General features: G+C 34.1%; 4 protein-coding genes across 4 annotated transcripts; 2 read left to right on the top strand and 2 right to left on the bottom strand.

Moving 5' to 3' along the window:
• Nucleotides 1-42: 42 nt before the first annotated feature.
• B0P05DRAFT_521252 (uncharacterized protein) lies at nt 43-1,256 on the bottom strand. The gene is made up of 2 exons (XM_051575853.1): nt 707-1,256; nt 43-657 (listed from the first exon to the last, which is right to left on the bottom strand). The coding sequence occupies exons 1-2, from the start codon at nt 777-779 to the stop codon at nt 125-127; spliced, it is 606 nt and encodes a 201-aa protein (XP_051439719.1). The 5' UTR covers nt 780-1,256; the 3' UTR covers nt 43-124.
• Nucleotides 1,257-1,527: 271 nt separating this feature from the next.
• B0P05DRAFT_521249 (Dos2-interacting transcription regulator of RNA-Pol-II-domain-containing protein) lies at nt 1,528-5,536 on the bottom strand. The gene is made up of 18 exons (XM_051575852.1): nt 5,421-5,536; nt 5,288-5,377; nt 5,179-5,238; nt 4,993-5,125; nt 4,849-4,943; nt 3,995-4,807; nt 3,780-3,943; nt 3,669-3,727; nt 3,390-3,622; nt 3,113-3,344; nt 2,886-3,063; nt 2,708-2,840; nt 2,591-2,658; nt 2,370-2,540; nt 2,242-2,323; nt 2,115-2,197; nt 1,730-2,058; nt 1,528-1,684 (listed from the first exon to the last, which is right to left on the bottom strand). The coding sequence occupies exons 1-18, from the start codon at nt 5,503-5,505 to the stop codon at nt 1,666-1,668; spliced, it is 3,027 nt and encodes a 1,008-aa protein (XP_051439718.1). The 5' UTR covers nt 5,506-5,536; the 3' UTR covers nt 1,528-1,665.
• Nucleotides 5,537-14,433: 8,897 nt separating this feature from the next.
• Nucleotides 14,434-15,600, top strand: B0P05DRAFT_521240 (uncharacterized protein). Its single transcript, XM_051575851.1, has 3 exons — nt 14,434-14,893; nt 14,954-15,268; nt 15,315-15,600. The coding sequence occupies exons 1-3, from the start codon at nt 14,464-14,466 to the stop codon at nt 15,560-15,562; spliced, it is 993 nt and encodes a 330-aa protein (XP_051439717.1). The 5' UTR covers nt 14,434-14,463; the 3' UTR covers nt 15,563-15,600.
• Nucleotides 15,601-15,920: 320 nt separating this feature from the next.
• Nucleotides 15,921-18,161, top strand: B0P05DRAFT_521223 (uridine-cytidine kinase 1-like 1). Its single transcript, XM_051575850.1, has 15 exons — nt 15,921-15,991; nt 16,045-16,056; nt 16,112-16,155; nt 16,225-16,258; nt 16,306-16,482; nt 16,534-16,678; nt 16,727-16,769; nt 16,814-16,863; nt 16,913-16,981; nt 17,041-17,211; nt 17,269-17,357; nt 17,411-17,495; nt 17,545-17,667; nt 17,717-17,996; nt 18,045-18,161. The coding sequence occupies exons 1-15, from the start codon at nt 15,945-15,947 to the stop codon at nt 18,077-18,079; spliced, it is 1,404 nt and encodes a 467-aa protein (XP_051439716.1). The 5' UTR covers nt 15,921-15,944; the 3' UTR covers nt 18,080-18,161.

Here is an 18,161-nt window from a genome sequence, read left to right as displayed (position 1 = left end):
TGTAACTCGCGTTGAGTCTTGGTTGTACAAAAAGTGGCATCATTTTAGTATATATACAACGCTTGTTTTATTATTAATATCTAAATACTGAACTATACAAAAAAGAAGAGAAAAATAAGTGATATTATTCATCATAATAATCAGCTAATTGATCAATAATATCAGTTTGAATACGAGCATAAAAATCTATGAATTGAATATGAAGTTTCATCAATAAATTTGTCTTCAATTCAGAAAGATGTTGTCTCAAAAAATCCAATTCCATATCCGAGTTTTTGAGTTGCTTTGTAATCAACATACGGTCACATTCAGAGAACAATGGAACCCAATCAAAGAACCATGAAAACCGTGTCTTTGTTATTTGCTTACATGGAACTGGGCTATAGCTTGCTACCATATCAACCACGTCCTGTTTGACTCGATCAATAAACATGTAGTTGTCCATCCGGTCTATTAATCTTGAGGCCATCATACCATTCAAAGAAGACAAGAGACTGATTATTTGGTCTTGTTTGTCTTCCAATAGCTCATTGTTTGGAATAGTCCACAAGGTTTTCCAATAACGTTGAATGGTGGGTTCAACAGACTCGCATACTTTGGTATTCATTGCCTGAACATGCTTCCCAATCATAGCAGGTATCTTGAGCAGTTGTTTCTCTATCATAACCTTTTAATATTCTTCATGTATCCACTAAAATAGCTTTACCTGAAAGCGATTGTTCAATACCCAACAACTTTGCTTGTGTATCCAAGAGTTGATATTTGGCATCTGTTGGCATGTGAATCAAATTCAATAAGAGCTCTTCACTTTGAGAATTGAGTGCTGTGTCGACCAGATTTTGATAGTATTCAATCACACTGGAGTAAACACCATACTCTTGAGAATCGTACCAATAATCCTTCTTGTCAAACCATTGTGTCTTTTGAGTATAAAACACAATTTGAGGCTGTGATGGTGAATTGATACCTGAGACAGGTAAAGCATAACTGATAGAGCAAAAAAGGCTGATAAAAAACAATAATGTACAAGAAACCATGGTAAAGAATAAAGAAGAAAACAAAAATGGAGACGCTTTATATACTCCTCAACGATCAATTCAACCGCGTATTTTTCTGCAAGTATTCAGAGATCATCCCGTTCCGTCTCTCCCCCTTTGGATTGTAGCTAAAAAGGGGTCAATGATGATGATTGGCTAACTATTGTTTCGGCCAAACCAAAATTGAATAGGAGATATGTGTGACACTTGGTCTTGAACAAGAACGCCAAAGAACAAAGTTAGAATTTTGTCTAAATAGCATGCATAGAGGTAAGTTTATTTTATGTTTGTTTATTTGTTTGTTAGGGTACTCAACTCAGGAAATAAACAACAACCATGACTTTATACCCATGATCTCACATGTTTTTAGCCGAGGTTGACATAACGATATGGATGAAATACGGTCTTTAAAACACAATTGTAAAAGCAACATGAATAATTGTGATGACGCTATTTGCATCGTATGTGCTTCTCCTTGATTCTAACTTTTGCGTTTATTAAGGGACAATTGCATAAAGACATATACATATATAAAGATCAACTGTTGCATATACATAGAATGCTTCTAAACAAAAAAAAATAAAAAATCATAAAATATAATATACAATGGTGCGTTTCAATCAGAGACTTATTTACCAATAGCATACCTAAACAGAATAAGAAATACATACCCATTATATGCTTCAGCTTACCATCTTTCTCTACAATCTACTGCATTTTTACGAACAATGCGTTTCTTGTCATCTAATGCGACAGATAACTCTTTGACAACGGAGGGTTTGAATGGAGACAAAACTTCCGGCCTTCCGTTCTTTGCAATTAAACTCAGACAGTCCAGAGCAAGGATACGAATACTAACACAAGGAAACTGCGTATTTCTTAAGAGCGCATGAATAAAGGAGCCCAAGTGTTGCACAACAAGATCTTGAGCATTAGGCACAATGTCATGCGCGACATCCAATGTGGACTTTACTAGACTGACATCTTGAATAGAAAGAGCAACAGTGATCGGCAGCATCAACTAAACAAGAATGCAATGTCTCCCGTTAATCATTGTAAACACAAACACTATTTTACCTTGGGTAATTCATTGATAGCTGCTTGACTAGGAATGTTCTTGAGAACATTCATCAATGCAGATAGATAATGGATTTGAAGTTCTATTTAAATGAGATTATACGCTTTTAAGTATATGTATATTTACCTGGATTTCGAATGTCCATTTGCTCTGCACCTTGCATTAGCTTTCGATAACAATGATTGAATACTCGTTGTTTATATAAGACCTAAAGACAGTGTGAATACATACAACTACTTCTTTTTGCTGCTTACAGAAACAACAGCGTGTGAAGCCTTGTTTAAAATCAACTCATCTTGTTGTAACAAGATAATAAAGCTATCAGCAGCCTCTTTCCCTAATTCAAGAGATCCGCATGCTTTGATCACATCATCCAGTAACTCAAATCCATACTTATGGCCTCGAACAATCAACGCTTTCATGATCTATAAAAAAGTTTAGCAACGATTTGCCAAAAAGAAACCCTATTGTTTACCCATACTAAAATATCCAGTAAAAAGCCTTTTTCTAGTGTTATCTTTTGGATACAGGCAACAAGTGCATCTAGACAATAATATGAGTATAAACGTCATTTTTTTTAAAGTTATGATACCATCAATCCATTTATTAATAATCGAAGCTGCGATCTTAACCAGGGCTTGTTTTCTTGTTTTAGAAGGTGTCTGTGTCGCTGTTTCTATTAATTGTTGTAAAAATGTAGGCACGCTAGGGACAGGCAATTGCACCTATCTTATGTATGAGAAGAAGTCGTTTTGCATAGTTCTACTTACATCTTTGCGACAATTACCAATCATGGCTGCAAAAAGCAACGTAATATCAACTGCATCTTTTTCAATGCTACTAAAAATAGACAAGGGCGTATCTTTAGACATGCTGTCTTGGTCAAACAAGGAAAGATCACCATAGACAAACACTTGAAATACATTTTGAATGCTTTGTTGCTGCTCGCTAGATAAAAGGCTTTAGCGTTTTGTTTACGTATACATTTAGGTCATACCTGGAACTAGATAAGCGTGTTGTGATAGCTGCAATCATGGCAAAGATATCGATTAAGACGTCATCGAGGTACCATTGTCCTTGACCCGAGGCAGACTGAACACAATGGAAAAGGAGTGTCGGCAAAATTGTTTTCTGGCCAATCAACATCACTTCCGTATCTTTGATGGCCGTATGATAAATGTGTAGTAATGTAGCTGCGATTTCATGAACATAACTAACATGGCGTTGACCTAAAGAAATAAGTCAAAAAAAGAGGAGAATTGGTTCTTTTGTACCTATGGATGTGCAAGCAAAATCTAATTTCTGCAAGAGTGCAGAAATGACGATTTTAAATACAGCAGGAGAGGTTCCCAAAACTTCAATTGCATCTAATGCGTCTCTATATTTCTCTGATATCATGGGTTGTTCTGAATAGGCAAGTTCGTTTAAGAGAACAGGAAGAGTGTGTTGGCCAATAACAAGGGGGTATAACTTGGACACAACGCCAAGTGTTGATAATGCAAGATTCCTAAGTTGGTTTTAGTACCATTAAGGCTTTAAAACGGTATCCATACCTGATTTCTTTATTGGACAATATCAATTGTTGAGTAAGATGACCAGCAGCAACGTTTATCTATCGATACTAGCATTAGATTAACTTCTCTTTTGTGTGAATTTGCTTATACCTCTTCTTGTTTCAAAAAGTGCTTCATCAATACCATTTCATGAAATCCCTTGAGACTTGCTTGTTTTAAGGTTGTATCGGATGCATCTGGTTCTGCTAACGAAAGTATAAATACTTGCAGAATTTGTTGTTTGTACATCAATAAAGGTGTTTGAAAATCACGATCTAAAAAAAGGGGGGATGAGTTGATTATTTTGATTGTTATGCATAAGTTACCATAGCCAACATCTTCAACTGATCCATAGAGTGTTTTGCTAGCAATGAGCAATTCTGTTAAAATGTCTATAATGGCTTTTTGTCTAATAGATGGATCTGTAGGCTTATATTGTTGGCATATGATAGGCACAGCAGTATGTGCTACAGAAGTACAGGCTGGATCAGACGCTGAAGCAGCAGCTCTCAGGATATAAGCAGCTGATCTTGCATTCTTTAATTCAGGCTCTTTGAGTTCTTGCACACATTTTTGCAAAAGAAAATCAATTGCTTTTTCTACGGGGTCGCGAATGTTGGCTATACTGATACCTGTACCCAACGTAGCCACAACATTATGAATCGTTTGTAATGCAATGTCTACCATCGCAGCATCGACACCTTGATAGACTTCTTTAACAAGCGCATCAAATAAATCTTGAGAATGAGGTAGAATAGCATGAGCACCATAAGCAGGAGCACAAAGACTGATGGTTTCCATTACATCTTTTTTAGCACTGCCTTTTGTTGTCAACAACTTCTCAATTAGCAAAGGAGTAGCGTAATAAGCGAAATAAGGTGTGGCTGCAAAACATCGTCGTAAACTGTCCTTCAAATCTTTTGTTGTGATACCCAGTAGATCATTAGCAGGTGCTGCAAAACTAATGGGGAAATAACAAAAAACCACTTCAAATAAATCCTCAATGTGACGAGAAATGTCAAAACGATCAATAATGGCACGCACAAGTTCAAATGCAATCATGAGATTGCGAGGATCTTTTTCTCCATCTATGCAATTGATAAACCCATCAATAAAACTCATTTTGGACCGTTGGATTTCTACAGGCGTAAATAATTGTGCATTCTAAATTTTAGTTTACCTGATGGATACTTGTCAATTGATTTTCCTAGGATGACAAGCACTTTGTATCTACTTTGTTGCGATAATTTCTTTACTTTGATTTTGTCAAAAATACTATAAAAAATGAGTCATTCTGTATATTTTTTTTTGTAAATCAACCTACGCATTACAAAGCTGAATGGTGTCTGTACTTGAAATAATGCTTGTGTTCATGAGTACCGAGAAAATATCAATACACCGGGGAATCAACACATTATCCCCTAAACGGTCTCCAACAAATTGAATGATTGCATTGACTATATAGGTGAATGAGTATTAAAGATATGCTGTTCATACAAAAATATTTTACTTGTATTAGAATCAAGAGAAGACTGACTTGGTGTCACTATTTGTGCTAAGAGTTCAATACCTATTGAGCAAGCAGGTTAGTATTGCATTTTTGAAACCCTCTCACTTACATTTTTGCTTGCTATCCACTTGCTCTTGACTCCAAAAGCTAGCCAAATGTTCTAGGATATGTTTAAGACCTTTGTCCTGTTGAGTGGAATCTAGAAAGTGCTTAGCGATGAGGAACTTTATATTTTCTCTTACATAGTAATACATAGGCTAATAAAGAAGGTTCAATTTCTGTCTTTCCAGAAGCAATCCAGTCTTTAAGTCGTTCCAACGCGTCCATAAGATCGCTTTCTTTTCAAGAAGTTTTTTTCGTCTAGGGCAAAAAAGAAAAATCTGATAAAAATTATTATCAGATTTTTATTTTATGTGACTTGAAATGACATGATTTTGAAGAGGAGCTTGGCCAATGAAATTAATCTCAGGGGGTGTCATCAAGGTAACTAACAAAGAACTGCGAAAAACCCCTTTTTTTCAATAGTCTTTTGAGCTATTACTACCACCTTTTGTTTTGTATTAGCTTCTATTGAAAGCTATTCAGTGTCTAAACGTATTCAAGTAGCACCAAAAATGCTTGCATATTCAGTCTTGACAAATACCGGTGATTGAAATCATAAATTCAGTTATCAGATCATTTGTATTTGATATTCAAAAGTGACGTTTTTTCTATAGATCAATCTAATGAAGCTGTAGAAATACGGAAACGATTTGAAGAATCCTACTTATGAGTAGGTGTGTTATACCCTGTCTCTTGATTTTCTATGTTTAAGGCAAGTAATAGGCATCTAAAGATAAAACAATAGTATAAACGTTGCTCTCTTGTTTCAAGGTAACACTATGCACGTCGTAAAAAAAGAGATTGTCGGGGAGATCATTTCCGAAACTTATTAAAGAGCCTCTGAGCTTAGAGCCACAAAAGATGTACCATCTTTTCAAAAATTTTCTCAAGAATCCTTTAATGAAGTATTGTGTTTATAGCCTTTTTTAACGGAGTTTATGTTAGTGAAATCTCCTTATATAAAGATGTTGTGATGAAACTTTTTAAGATTGATCGATACTCCAAAAATATAAGTAGATGGCCTATTCGAGAGATCTGGGTATTGAGAACAAACCGAGATGCTACACTCTAAAAAACCTTTTTTTTTTTTTTTACTAATGATCGTTCCTCATAAGCAAACGCAGATATAATCACAGATAAATAATGATACAATACTCAACAGAAGTTGTCCCTTCCTGATAGCATCGTATTGAATGTATTATAGGGAGCCTTTTTTAAGGATTTAATCTCAAGGACACATTATGCTAACATGATTCGATAAACTGACCGACTTGATAACATTTAAAAGAAAAGAAATGAAGAAAAATATATTGTTTCTTTTCTATCTATATTGTTATTTCATTATGAAATTCTAAGAATGCAAAGCTTTAGCCAGGTCTGTTCGAGAGGAATGTGAGGTTCAAACAGAATTATTGTAATTGAAGTATACTGATTAACATGTCTAGACAAAAGACTTAATTCTTGAAAACAATTTAGACGATGAATTCTAGACGTCAGCTCTTTTATTTGTCAAGAAGCCATGAAAAAGATTCTTTTCCTCTAATACTTATTCTATCGAATGCATCTTTAAGATGGCCTAGAGTCAAATATAACACGAAAAACTTATTTGCAAAGATCTGAGGCAAGTTGCAATTATTCGAACTTTTGATTATTTTTCTTACGAACAAAGCTAAAGAATACGAAAGACATTCTACTACTGCTTTAGACCACTTTATAGAGATAATTAAAGCTCGTGATAAAGACAAAGACGAAGAAAAAAGACTTAAAGGTCTATCGACTTTTGCGCTTTGGTTAGACATTATTTTGATCACTTTGGCTATGATTGTTTTGAAGGTTGAATTTGGACGAAATTGAGCTAATACATGGTAATGACATATGCACTTCATTACTTAAAGGCTAAAAGAAAACATGTGTAACTTAGAAGTCTTAGAAAGCATTTAAAAGATATATTTCTAGGAGCCATGATCTTTTTTCAAGCTGCCTCTTTAACTTTAGGGAGATCTAATTTAAGGTAGTACTGCTGAATTATTTTCATAAATGGAGGCGGTTTGGGGAAGGCAAAAGCCCTATTGAAATTTAGAAAGATCATAAAAGAAAGTACCAAGCTTATTCTTCCAGTGTTTAGTATACTAAAAGTTGATTTCAGATCAAAAAAGCTAGCTATTCAATATCACATTAGGGGTATGGCTAGTACGTCTTTAAACACATTTCTGCTAAATAATTGTTTTATATAGGATGAATTTTTTTACGTTGACAAAGCTAAAAATCTAAAAGTGAATTTCGAGCTATAAAAGGATATAACAACCTAGTCTAGTTACGATGCCATAAAAAAGGAATACATGATATACTTTATGAAAGGATGTCATAAAAAAATAGCTGCTCAACCCAGTGATCGAATTACAATAGAAGAAAGGAGAAAACAACGAAGTTTGTGAGATTCAGAATATGATTTTCCTTTATTCAGCTAATTAATGAGTTGTGTTTATAGAAAAATAACCTGTAGTCCAGTTAGTAAAAATGGGAGTGATGAGAATGATGTGATTCGAAAACACGAAATTGAAGAAGTGTCTGTATGTAATCATCGTTACTTTGAGTGATAAGTAATTATTATACGATTACATATTTCTACTTGGCAGTCGGAAGTACTTGCATGTCTAGCCTATTTATTGCTTTATAACATCTGTGTTTAAGATGTGTTAGAACGGAGGTTGTAATTTGTCTAATGCGGAAGAGAAAGTGTATATTTTGTAGAGTTGATTACAAGTGTAGTGCGTATCTAAGTATTGTATATCTATGTTTGTATAATACAATAGCTATTGAAAATAGTACTATTAAAACGTTTGCTGTTGAAATATCAGAAATCAACCAAACTTTTGTTTGTACAAATATAATTATTGAAAAGAAAAAAAAAATATTGTCAAGATAAAAAAAACCAAAAATCAAAAATGTTATCAAAAAATTAACAGAAAGTTAACAGAAAGTCAAGATTTTTGTTTTTGCTCCGCGTAAAGATGACCCAACGGCACTCAAGAGGTGAGTGCAATTCATTAAGAATCATATCAAACTAATATGTGTCATGTAAACTAATAAAATAAAATCAAAAACAGGCCACTGCTATGAGTAGGTGAAAGTGATAGAAGGATTACAGCTTTGCACGCACTTGCTTTTCATCTGCAAGCAGCTGTAAAGCAGTGAGTGTTTGTTGTAGGGTAGAGTAGGAATTAAAAGAGATGCTACCAAAGAAAAATCTCTAGTGTGCTTTCTAATGTAGTGAACTACATACATCAATTCAATAACAACAGAAATAATACTCCCTCAAACCTAATGAGCTTACACGGTGTGTTACGCACAGACCATTAATAGAATTTTGACAAACCTTATTGAGAACAAACAATAATAATAAAGGATTACCAAACAAAGACATAGACCTAATATGTTAATTCTACTCGGAGAAACTATTAATCCCAGTTAAATAATATAACTTTCTACTGGATGCCACTAATGAAAGGGATATTGATATCCTCACTAGATTTAAGGCAACTCAAATATAAACAATCATAGTCTCTAGAGCAACGAAGACACAAATTTCCTTGAATTAAAAAATTAAAGCCCCCTTCTAATCGAACCACCTACTACCTCTATAACAAGTGTTTTTTTTTTGTGAACCAAATTACTATATCCAGACTTGCGAAAGGGCGGTAATGACAATGTTAATGATTTTAAGTTCTTCTTCTGTGATTAATTTATTTTGGAGAAGTCTGGTATAAGAAGTGCTTAGATAACATCCTCTACAGTGGCTGTAGGCCATAGAAACTTGAAAATAAGATTATTCCAGAAAAACGTCTCAGGGTGGAGTTTGCAAATGGAATAAAGAGGTGAGGGGAACTTATTAGGAATTATGTAATAGAGAAGTTTTCTGGAGGATGGTTTCGAAACCAACGGCAGATACATCATATTACGAGCCACTGGCTGCAGAGACTAACTCCAAACCTCAGCCCAAAAGGCTCTAGAAATGGCTTGCAAGCGCTCGGGGGTAGGTATAGTACTCTGACAGTTTAACCAAAACTCCTTTGTTGACACTCTAGTGACTAATACAGTCAGAGCAGCGAGTTGTAAAGAGTCGACAAATGAAACAGTAATATCAAAAAAAAAAAATATCATCAGAATATTTAATTAACTTGAAGTCAGCTAACATTTATGCCGACATGGCAAGTATGCCAATTGTGTACTCAAAAAAATATTTTTGAGAAAAAAATAGAAACCACTACTTTAAAATAAATCAAAATTATTTTCTGCAATGACAAAAAAAAAAGTAAAAAATTATTAATTTTCTGTTTTAAATTAATAAAAAAAAGTAAAAAATTATTAATTTTTTGTTTTAAATTAATAAAAAAAAAGCTTGTTTTTCAATTTTTCTGTTCTAAATTAATGAACAAATCTACCAGATGTTGATTTTGCTTTTTTAATTTAAACAGATATTACTACTTGGTATACTCGTTCATTAATTTAGAACAGAAAAATTGAAAAACAAGCTTTTTTTTTATTAATTTAAAACAAAAAATTAATAATTTTTTACTTTTTTTTATTAATTTAAAACAGAAAATTAATAATTTTTTACTTTTTTTTTTGTCATTGCAGAAAATAATTTTGATTTATTTTAAAGTAGTGGTTTCTATTTTTTTCTCAAAAATATTTTTTTGAGTACACAATTGGCATACTTGCCATGTCGGCATAAATGTTAGCGGATGTTAAAATGCACATATATTTTTCTGTAAATCCATTGCATTCATGAGAAGTTCCTGACATCTACGGCTACTACCGTGGCCTTTTTATAGGTCTAGCTTTAATTTGTATATAGATATCACATATTCTAGTAATCCCCTAATTTTTCATATTTTTGATTTGTGTTAGTGTTGGCCATACACGCCTCACTGTTGACAAGTCGTACAAGTAGTCCCGATTCATGAGAGAGGCAATCCAGCTGATCTAGTCAATTATTACCTAATTGCTCTGACTACTACTTCCAGAAAAGCGCTCTAAACATGCATCAAGGAGCTTCTCCAAGGCCAAGATTTGCCCTTAGACACCGCTTAAGATAGCTTGAGAGAATGTAAAAGTGCCTTTGACCAAGCTCTTTGTCTTTTAGAGATTTGTGGATTGTTTCCTCACAAAGATACTCAAGACTAACTGCTCTTTACTTAATTAAAGTACCAAATGGGCCTATATACATTCGCTTTTATCCGACATCTAATCAAATGCTTTCATATCTTCTCTGGCTACAAACCCATGCCGGCACACTATTAGATCAACACTCTCCTCTCTCTTCCTTTTCTGCTGTTGTTTTCTTGAGGTATTTTTAGCTTAGTACAGTCATTTTTATGAATTGGTTGAGTCCGAGTAGTCAAAGGCCACATTAGGCCATGTGTTCAAAAGGATCTTTTCTGTACAATTAATAAATTAACAAACTTCGATTATAAAGTTGACAAAATCAATATCAATGCGCAAGTATGCTATCTGTGTCAACAGAGGAACATTTCTAGAAAATATAATTGTTTTTAGGGTAGAAAATACACTCTTGCCACAGCGTAAGCGATTGCATTTTTTTTCTATATTTGAGTGAAAATTTGACCAAGATTTTTCTTCAATGAGTGAGGAATTCTTATACTTTTGATGGAAATTTTCTTCTATCGCTTACGCTGTGATGTCTTTAATTTTGAAAGAATAAAATTAAAATTAGAAAAATGAAAAAAAAAAAAAAAAAAAAAATGGAGTTAAAATGATAAAAAAGAAAAAACGACTACATACAAACACTTGTTTCACTGAAGAGCAAGAAATCGGATATGCTTCTATGCCAAGTAACCAATATACCATCTCTCACCTTTGAAGAAAGCATAAAGACATGAAATTCAAGTCCAACTATCACCAAGCGATCTGAACACAACATTGCTCAATAATCAACTTTAACAATGCCTTAAACCTAAAGGATGCCAAGGTATTCAAAAATAGAAGAATGAGAGAATTGTTATAAATAGTTTAGAAGCCATGCTAAGCCAATTCAATAAGGTCGTGTCTAAAGATGAGAATGACAGTTTGATTGAAGAAAATTACTACGAAGACATTATACTAGGTACACAAAGAAGTCCACGTAAAAGTAGTCCAGATTTTGATGACATCCCATATGAGATACTCAATATTGTTATCAACCAACTGAGTTGCTGAGATACCATAACATACGTTTACAATAATGCTATCAAACTAAGAAAGTCATTAAGATCATGGTAGTAAGCGTGTGTTGTATTGCTACCAAAAAAAGAAGACTCACCAAACTTAGGAAATTGAAGGCCAATCAAACTGATAAGTACAGACTGTAAAGTTTTCACCAGGCTAATAAACGCAAGGATACTAGAAATTGCCAATCGGCTTATTACCAAATTCCAAATTGAATTTGTGTTAGGGTACTGCATTGGAGATCAAGATTCAACACTTAGAATGATAATCGACAATACCAAAATGACCAAAGCAGGAAACAACAAAGTATTTGAAGAATATGTTGGAGTGATGCTTGATAATAAAAAGGCTTATGACAGAGATTATCCACGCTGTCTTGCACAAATACTATTGAAGATTGGCTTTCATAATCAATTCGTTAGATTCATACATAATTTTCTCTTTGACAATGAAATATTTATCATCATGAATGGGCCTCTATCCGATCTAGTGAAACAACAAAGAGAACTAAGACAAGGAGATTCTATGTCACTAGCACTTTTCAATCTTGCCATAGAGCCATTCTTTCTATCAATTATCGATAATAAAAACATCTCTGGATATTCAGTCTAAGCTACCAAACCATTAGATCAAACAACTGTTCAGCTTACTTCACTACCACCTGCCAAGATCATAGCGTATGCAGATGAAATCATCATATCTGTTAAACCTAAATCAGAATATATAAAGATGGAAGAATACTTCAAGACATACAGTCAAGTCTCAAACACGAAGACAAACTATGAAAAATCCATAGACTTCACACTATATGGAGGTAAAGAGGATATATTTTTTGGGGTGAGATTAAAGCCATACATTCAACAATGTATGAAGTGATACGACTATAGCAATGCTGACTATATCAAATACCTGAGTCATCTAATATACGTAACAAAATAACCGAGAGATGATTTTATAGCTGAAATGACCGGAAAAGTCAGAGCTCAAGTGTTTTAAAATGAGAAAAATTTCCATGTACTGTAGAACAAATGTAGCCACCACAATCATACTCGAAAAGTGTAGCATGCATTCAAACTGACACCACTACCAAAAGCTGTATTGTCAACCTTGAACTCAATTATCTACCAGTGTATTATCGGTAAGAAGAAATTACAAGTTAACAAATATGTCTTCTATCTGCCTAGGACTAAAAAGGGGCTAGGACCACCAAACGTGTTTGCTTAATAAGGATCTCTACTTAACTATGAGCAGTAGAAATGAATTTGAAAGTACTTATATGGTATAATGGTGTACGCCCTTCAAATGGAAACCAACAATCCAAGTCTCAAGCCCGTTATGTTCTTTCTTGATTCTATATATAAAAAATCCCTGAGCAAGGATGGTGTCTTTAGATTGATCTTTGAAGCAATGGATGTATTAGCAAAGCCTTATAGACCAAAAAAAAACAAAGCCTTAACACCTTTATCAGCAATCAATTGTATGACTCTGTCTCTTTCAGCTGTATGCAACCATTGGGAAGACGGTATTGAATTGACGTTCTTCGATAACGCATACGCGAAAAAGTTTAGCCCAACACTTTCTCAATCTTGACTTGGTGACCAACCATATTTCTTTGAAAAGCAGATGGAAATGTAATAAGCCCGCAATAATATCCAAATTAGAGACATATATTCAACAACGCACTGCGATTCAAGCAGTTTTTCCTACGACACATTAAAGAAAATACTGAAGAAGAGATTCAACAACTCCTAGATTTCAAGACATATTTGAAGGAGATAAAATAGAAAACAAAGCGATTTTGTCCCTAAACAATCAAGGCATTCGTAAAATAATGTTAGGTGATTTCAACAATAGTATCAAGCCCCGCCAATGGACACAATTCTACAAGGCAGCAATGTATCAGTCTGTTAGGAGCATCTGGCTCAAAATTATACTCAACAAAACCCCTAGTAGGCAACTCCTGTACCAAAGAAGAATAAAAGACGTTGAAGATAATCGATGCTTCAGTTATAGTGAAACAGAAGATGACAAACACCCACTGATCTCTTGTGATAATAAGGCAATGATTTGGCAAGATAGAGTCAACAAGTTCCTTGGCTACCTAATTAACATCGATGCAGATAAAATATTTAAAGATCTTAAGAACCTCACACTGTCGAGATATCTCATTTATAACCTGCGTTACAATACAGCCGGAGAGATGCTTCTCCAATCGAAATATTGCCCCTGCAGTTTGTACTAAATTTTTTATAGCTCCTTACGGGAAAGCAGAGCAGTTATTCCCTTTGAGGTATGATGAAGTTCTGTCTCTGAGTTTGAAGCGATGAAAAAATACAGTTTTTAGGTTTTTCATCAAATATGTAATACATGAAATACATAAGTAAGATTTATATTATTACTTAAGAAAGAGCAGAGAATAAATTAGTAACATGTGTTAATCAGTATATGTAAAATACTTACACAGATACGGGGAGGTAGTTGAAACCCCTCCCCCTCCCTAGAGCCATGCATCATGGTAGACTAGGAAACATTGATGTGTCTATAGGCTTAATACTACTTGCATAGTTTTGCGAAGCAATTCATCAAAACTCAAACTCAACCAACTCTTGTTCTGAGCAATTACAAAGAATATAATCATTAAGGAATATGTTGTTTGTTTTTCTTTGCGTTATACTATCTTCTTACTACATTCATACTACTACACATGAAAAACCAATACCAAGATGTGATTTATGCCAAAGGCTCTATCACCAAGTACTGATCTCTTTCTATTTATATTGTCTTAAAATCAACACCTCAACAAATCATTAGCAAAAGATTAAGCGCGTTTGAAAGGCCCTTGGATCATGATACCTTTGTTGCTGAGTTCGAATGACAAAAAAACGGAGCTGGTTTTCATCTCATTACTCACAATCAGTTTTTTTTTATACTTTATCTTTTTAATTTGCAGTTGAAATGACATTAAATCTGTATCCATGGACTACTAAAGAGCAATTAGACTTATTAAAGGAATACTTGATTCAGTCTACACCAACTACTATGCAATTAGTTGGTTTGTTTATTTGTGATGGTTTTCACAAGATGGACCCTATAAATAATACGAAGATCTTTTGCTCCCATTCAGATCCTTTCAATACCAATGATATTGTCGTATGGATTTTTTATACAGAAAGAAATACTCGTGTATTAGTCAGCACTGAAATCCAATTAGACAAAATATCTTTAAACCCTGAAGCTCAAATAGTAGCATATAGCGAGGATAAATATACAGAGACCCTGCCTCGCTATTTCTCTGATAACAAACATGAAGAATTGTATCAAGACAGTTGTAAAAAGCTAAAGCAAACATTGCAGTACTACGATACTTATAGACATGCGCAAAACGGTAAACAAAAATTGATCACACGCATAAATAGTTCTCATTATTTTGTTTGTTTGTTTGCAGATTTCGAAGATGTATATTACCATGGTATTAATCCGCTATGGGCCCCGGTGTTCCACGAGATTTATAAGGTTGGGTTTCAATCTCCTTGCTTCAAATACATCAAACCAGCTTCCGCACACTCACCAAGTCCAATTCAATTAAAATCGGGCTTGAAATTAACAAGCGCTTCAAAGGAAGATGTTGATGTCATCAAGGCTTCTACCAGTATTGGGTATACGCTCGAATATTTACAACAATGCGCTTTTATCTCTGCAGCTCTCAAAACCAATGATGCAGACGAACAATTAATAGGCTGGGTTCTGACTCACAGAGACAGTAATTATCATCGAAACAGAGACTGACTAATCACATGTCTGTATAGTGTTGGTAGGTGCTCTTCAAATACTGCCAGCCTGGCGTCGTCAAGGTTTGGCAGATATTCTTATGCAAGATATTTGCACAAAATATGTTGAATTCTTTAAACAAAATTTGCCTGAAACTCCTCTTGATCGACTTTATTTTGTTTCAACAGTTCAAACATTCAATGATGCTAGTGCGAGACTATTTGAGAAATTGGGATGGAAGCGCTACGGATCTGGTGTTACATGGCTTTTGTGTTCAAAGAAATAGACACGCCATTTTTTAAAATAAAGAGTTTTTTATACATAGCTTCTTTATTAACATTTATAACAGCATTTTATTTAAACTGATAGATGGGTTGAATTATTTGCAACTAATATTAGTGTTTGCTTTATCATGATATCTCTCCTTCAAAATCACTCTTGTAAAACACATGAGCATTAGTGTAATTAGTAGAGTTAGCTCTGCTCAAGCTCTAAATCCTAATGAAATTTAGATAACCATGTATTTCCATCCATAATTTATCATTATGTACCAACATGCAGTCAAAAAGAACACAGACTTCATGCCTCAAACTTTAGTTTGTGTGACTGTATTTCACTTTTTAAAAAAAAAACAATTTTTTTTTGTTCTTTTCTTTTATATTTTTATAATGATTAGCAATAAAAAGACACTTCATTTAGAGTCACAAGGAAGAAAGTAACTAAACATGGTTTATCTGATTCTATGTGTAATTACTAACCATTTTTTAGGCCTTGGTATCAGTAAGTAAAGAAGTATTCGTATTTCTTCAAGAGTTGACCTTCTTTTTTACTCAAGCGCTGATGGTTCTATTGCTGATCCTTATATGATTGGTATCGCAGGTAATTCAAATTCTTACTTTTTGATGTTGTTGTAGCCATATGTTAATAAATCATAATAATAAAAAAAAGGTGGTAGTGCTAGTGGAAAAACAAGTGTAGCCGAGTAAGTACATTCAATACTTATAATGACTTGCTCTAATGCAGTCATAGACGTATCTTGAAAAACTTGAATGTACCTTGGGTTGTGATCATTTCAATGGATTCATTTTACAATATTCTGTCCCCTGAGGACAGTAAATTAGCACACCAGAATCGATTTGATTTTGATCATCCTTCTGCACTCGATTATGACTTGTTGTACGAGACTTTGGTCAAATTGAAAGAAGGGTAAGCCAGTTACAAACACCATGAAAAGATATCGATAACTATTCTTAACAGCAAGTCAGTCACTGTACCTATTTATAACTTCAGTACACATTCAAGAGAAGAAAAGACAACGACTATTTATGGCGCCAATGTTATCATCTTTGAAGGTATTCTCGCCTTGTATGATAAGCGAATTAGAGATTTAATGGATGTCAAGGTAAAGCAGCCTGCATAAAAAATGATTTGTGAGTTCAAATAAGTGTAGATTTTTGTTGATACCGATGCTGATATCCAATTGGCCAGAAGAAGTAAGCGAAGTATGATAATGAGACGCCTATTTATCTTTCTATAGTTCAAAGAGATACACTGTTACGTGGTCGTGATGTGGGTGGTATTCTCGATGTAAGTATGCGAAAAAAAAGTTTTGTTCATATGCTCAAATGGTCATTAGCAATATACCAGATATGTCAAGCCATCATTTGATAACTATGTGAGACCCAGTATGAAGCACGCTGATGTGGTAATGTACAACAAACAAAAAATACGAAAAATTTGCTCATTCTCTTCTTTGCTATCTAGATCATCCCAAGAGGTCTAGAGAATGCCATTGCTATTGATCTCATCACAAAACATATTCAAAGCCAACTTCAAGAAAACATTATCAATTTGCGTTGGGGACTTGTAGATACCCCTGTGAGTGATAAAATACCTGACACAGTCAACATCTTGCCTCCTACCAACCAAATGAAGGTAGATAAAAAAAAAGATATGGCTGCGAATGTATTGCTGATAAAGAGAGATATTTAGGGCATTCATACCATTTTAAGAAATCATAGAACACCTAGAGATGAATTTGTGTTTTATGCCGATCGTCTGGCTGTTATGCTGATGGAATTGTGAGTAGAATCTTGTTGGTAGCCTGAAAATACTTATTTTTTTTTATCTGTAGTGCTATCAGTTACCTTCCTTCTACCCCGCATACAGTTACAACACCTGTAGGTGCTGATTATCATGGTCTTAAATTTGTTCAAAAGGTAAAAGACAAAAGAAACACATGATCATGTATTTATGCATAAAGAATAGATTTGTGGTGTTTCTATTTTACGTGCTGGTGGCACTATGGAAGCTGGTCTGAAGCGTGTATTCAGTGATGCTGTTATTGGCAAATTATTGATTCAAACAGACCCTCTTACAGGTGAACCCGAAGTAAGTCTCTCTAATTACTTTCATACAAAAATACTGATCATAATTTTAGCTTCATTATTGTAAATTACCCAAAGATCTTGTCGACTATGATATTATTTTGATGGACGCTATGGTTGGGACAGGTGCTGCTGCATTAATGGCGATACGTGTTTTACTAGACCACGAAGTCCCTGAAGATCGCATCATTTTTGTCTCCTACCTTGCTACTCAAGTTGGCTTGACGGTGATTACAAATGCATTCCCCCGTGTCAAGATTGTCACTTCAATGGTTGATCCTAACCTTAACAAGGAAAAGCTTTGGATTGAACCTGGTATTGGTAACTTTGGAGGTAAGTAGCAGATATAAAGAAGAATTAAAGTCCTTATTTGTTTAACAGATCGCTATTTCGGTACTGAAGAAGACGAAGAATAGATAGAATAAAAATATAAATATAAAAAAATATAAAAAATAATCATCTAGTTAGTTTATTAAAAATATTATCATTGGTTAGTAT

The sequence above is a fragment of the Gilbertella persicaria genome (assembly GCF_025201335.1).
Source record: "Gilbertella persicaria strain CBS 190.32 chromosome Unknown B0P05scaffold_1, whole genome shotgun sequence".
Taxonomy (NCBI): domain Eukaryota; kingdom Fungi; phylum Mucoromycota; class Mucoromycetes; order Mucorales; family Choanephoraceae; genus Gilbertella; species Gilbertella persicaria.
Note: the sequence above shows the minus strand (reverse complement) of the source record. Positions and strands in the feature narration are given on the sequence as shown.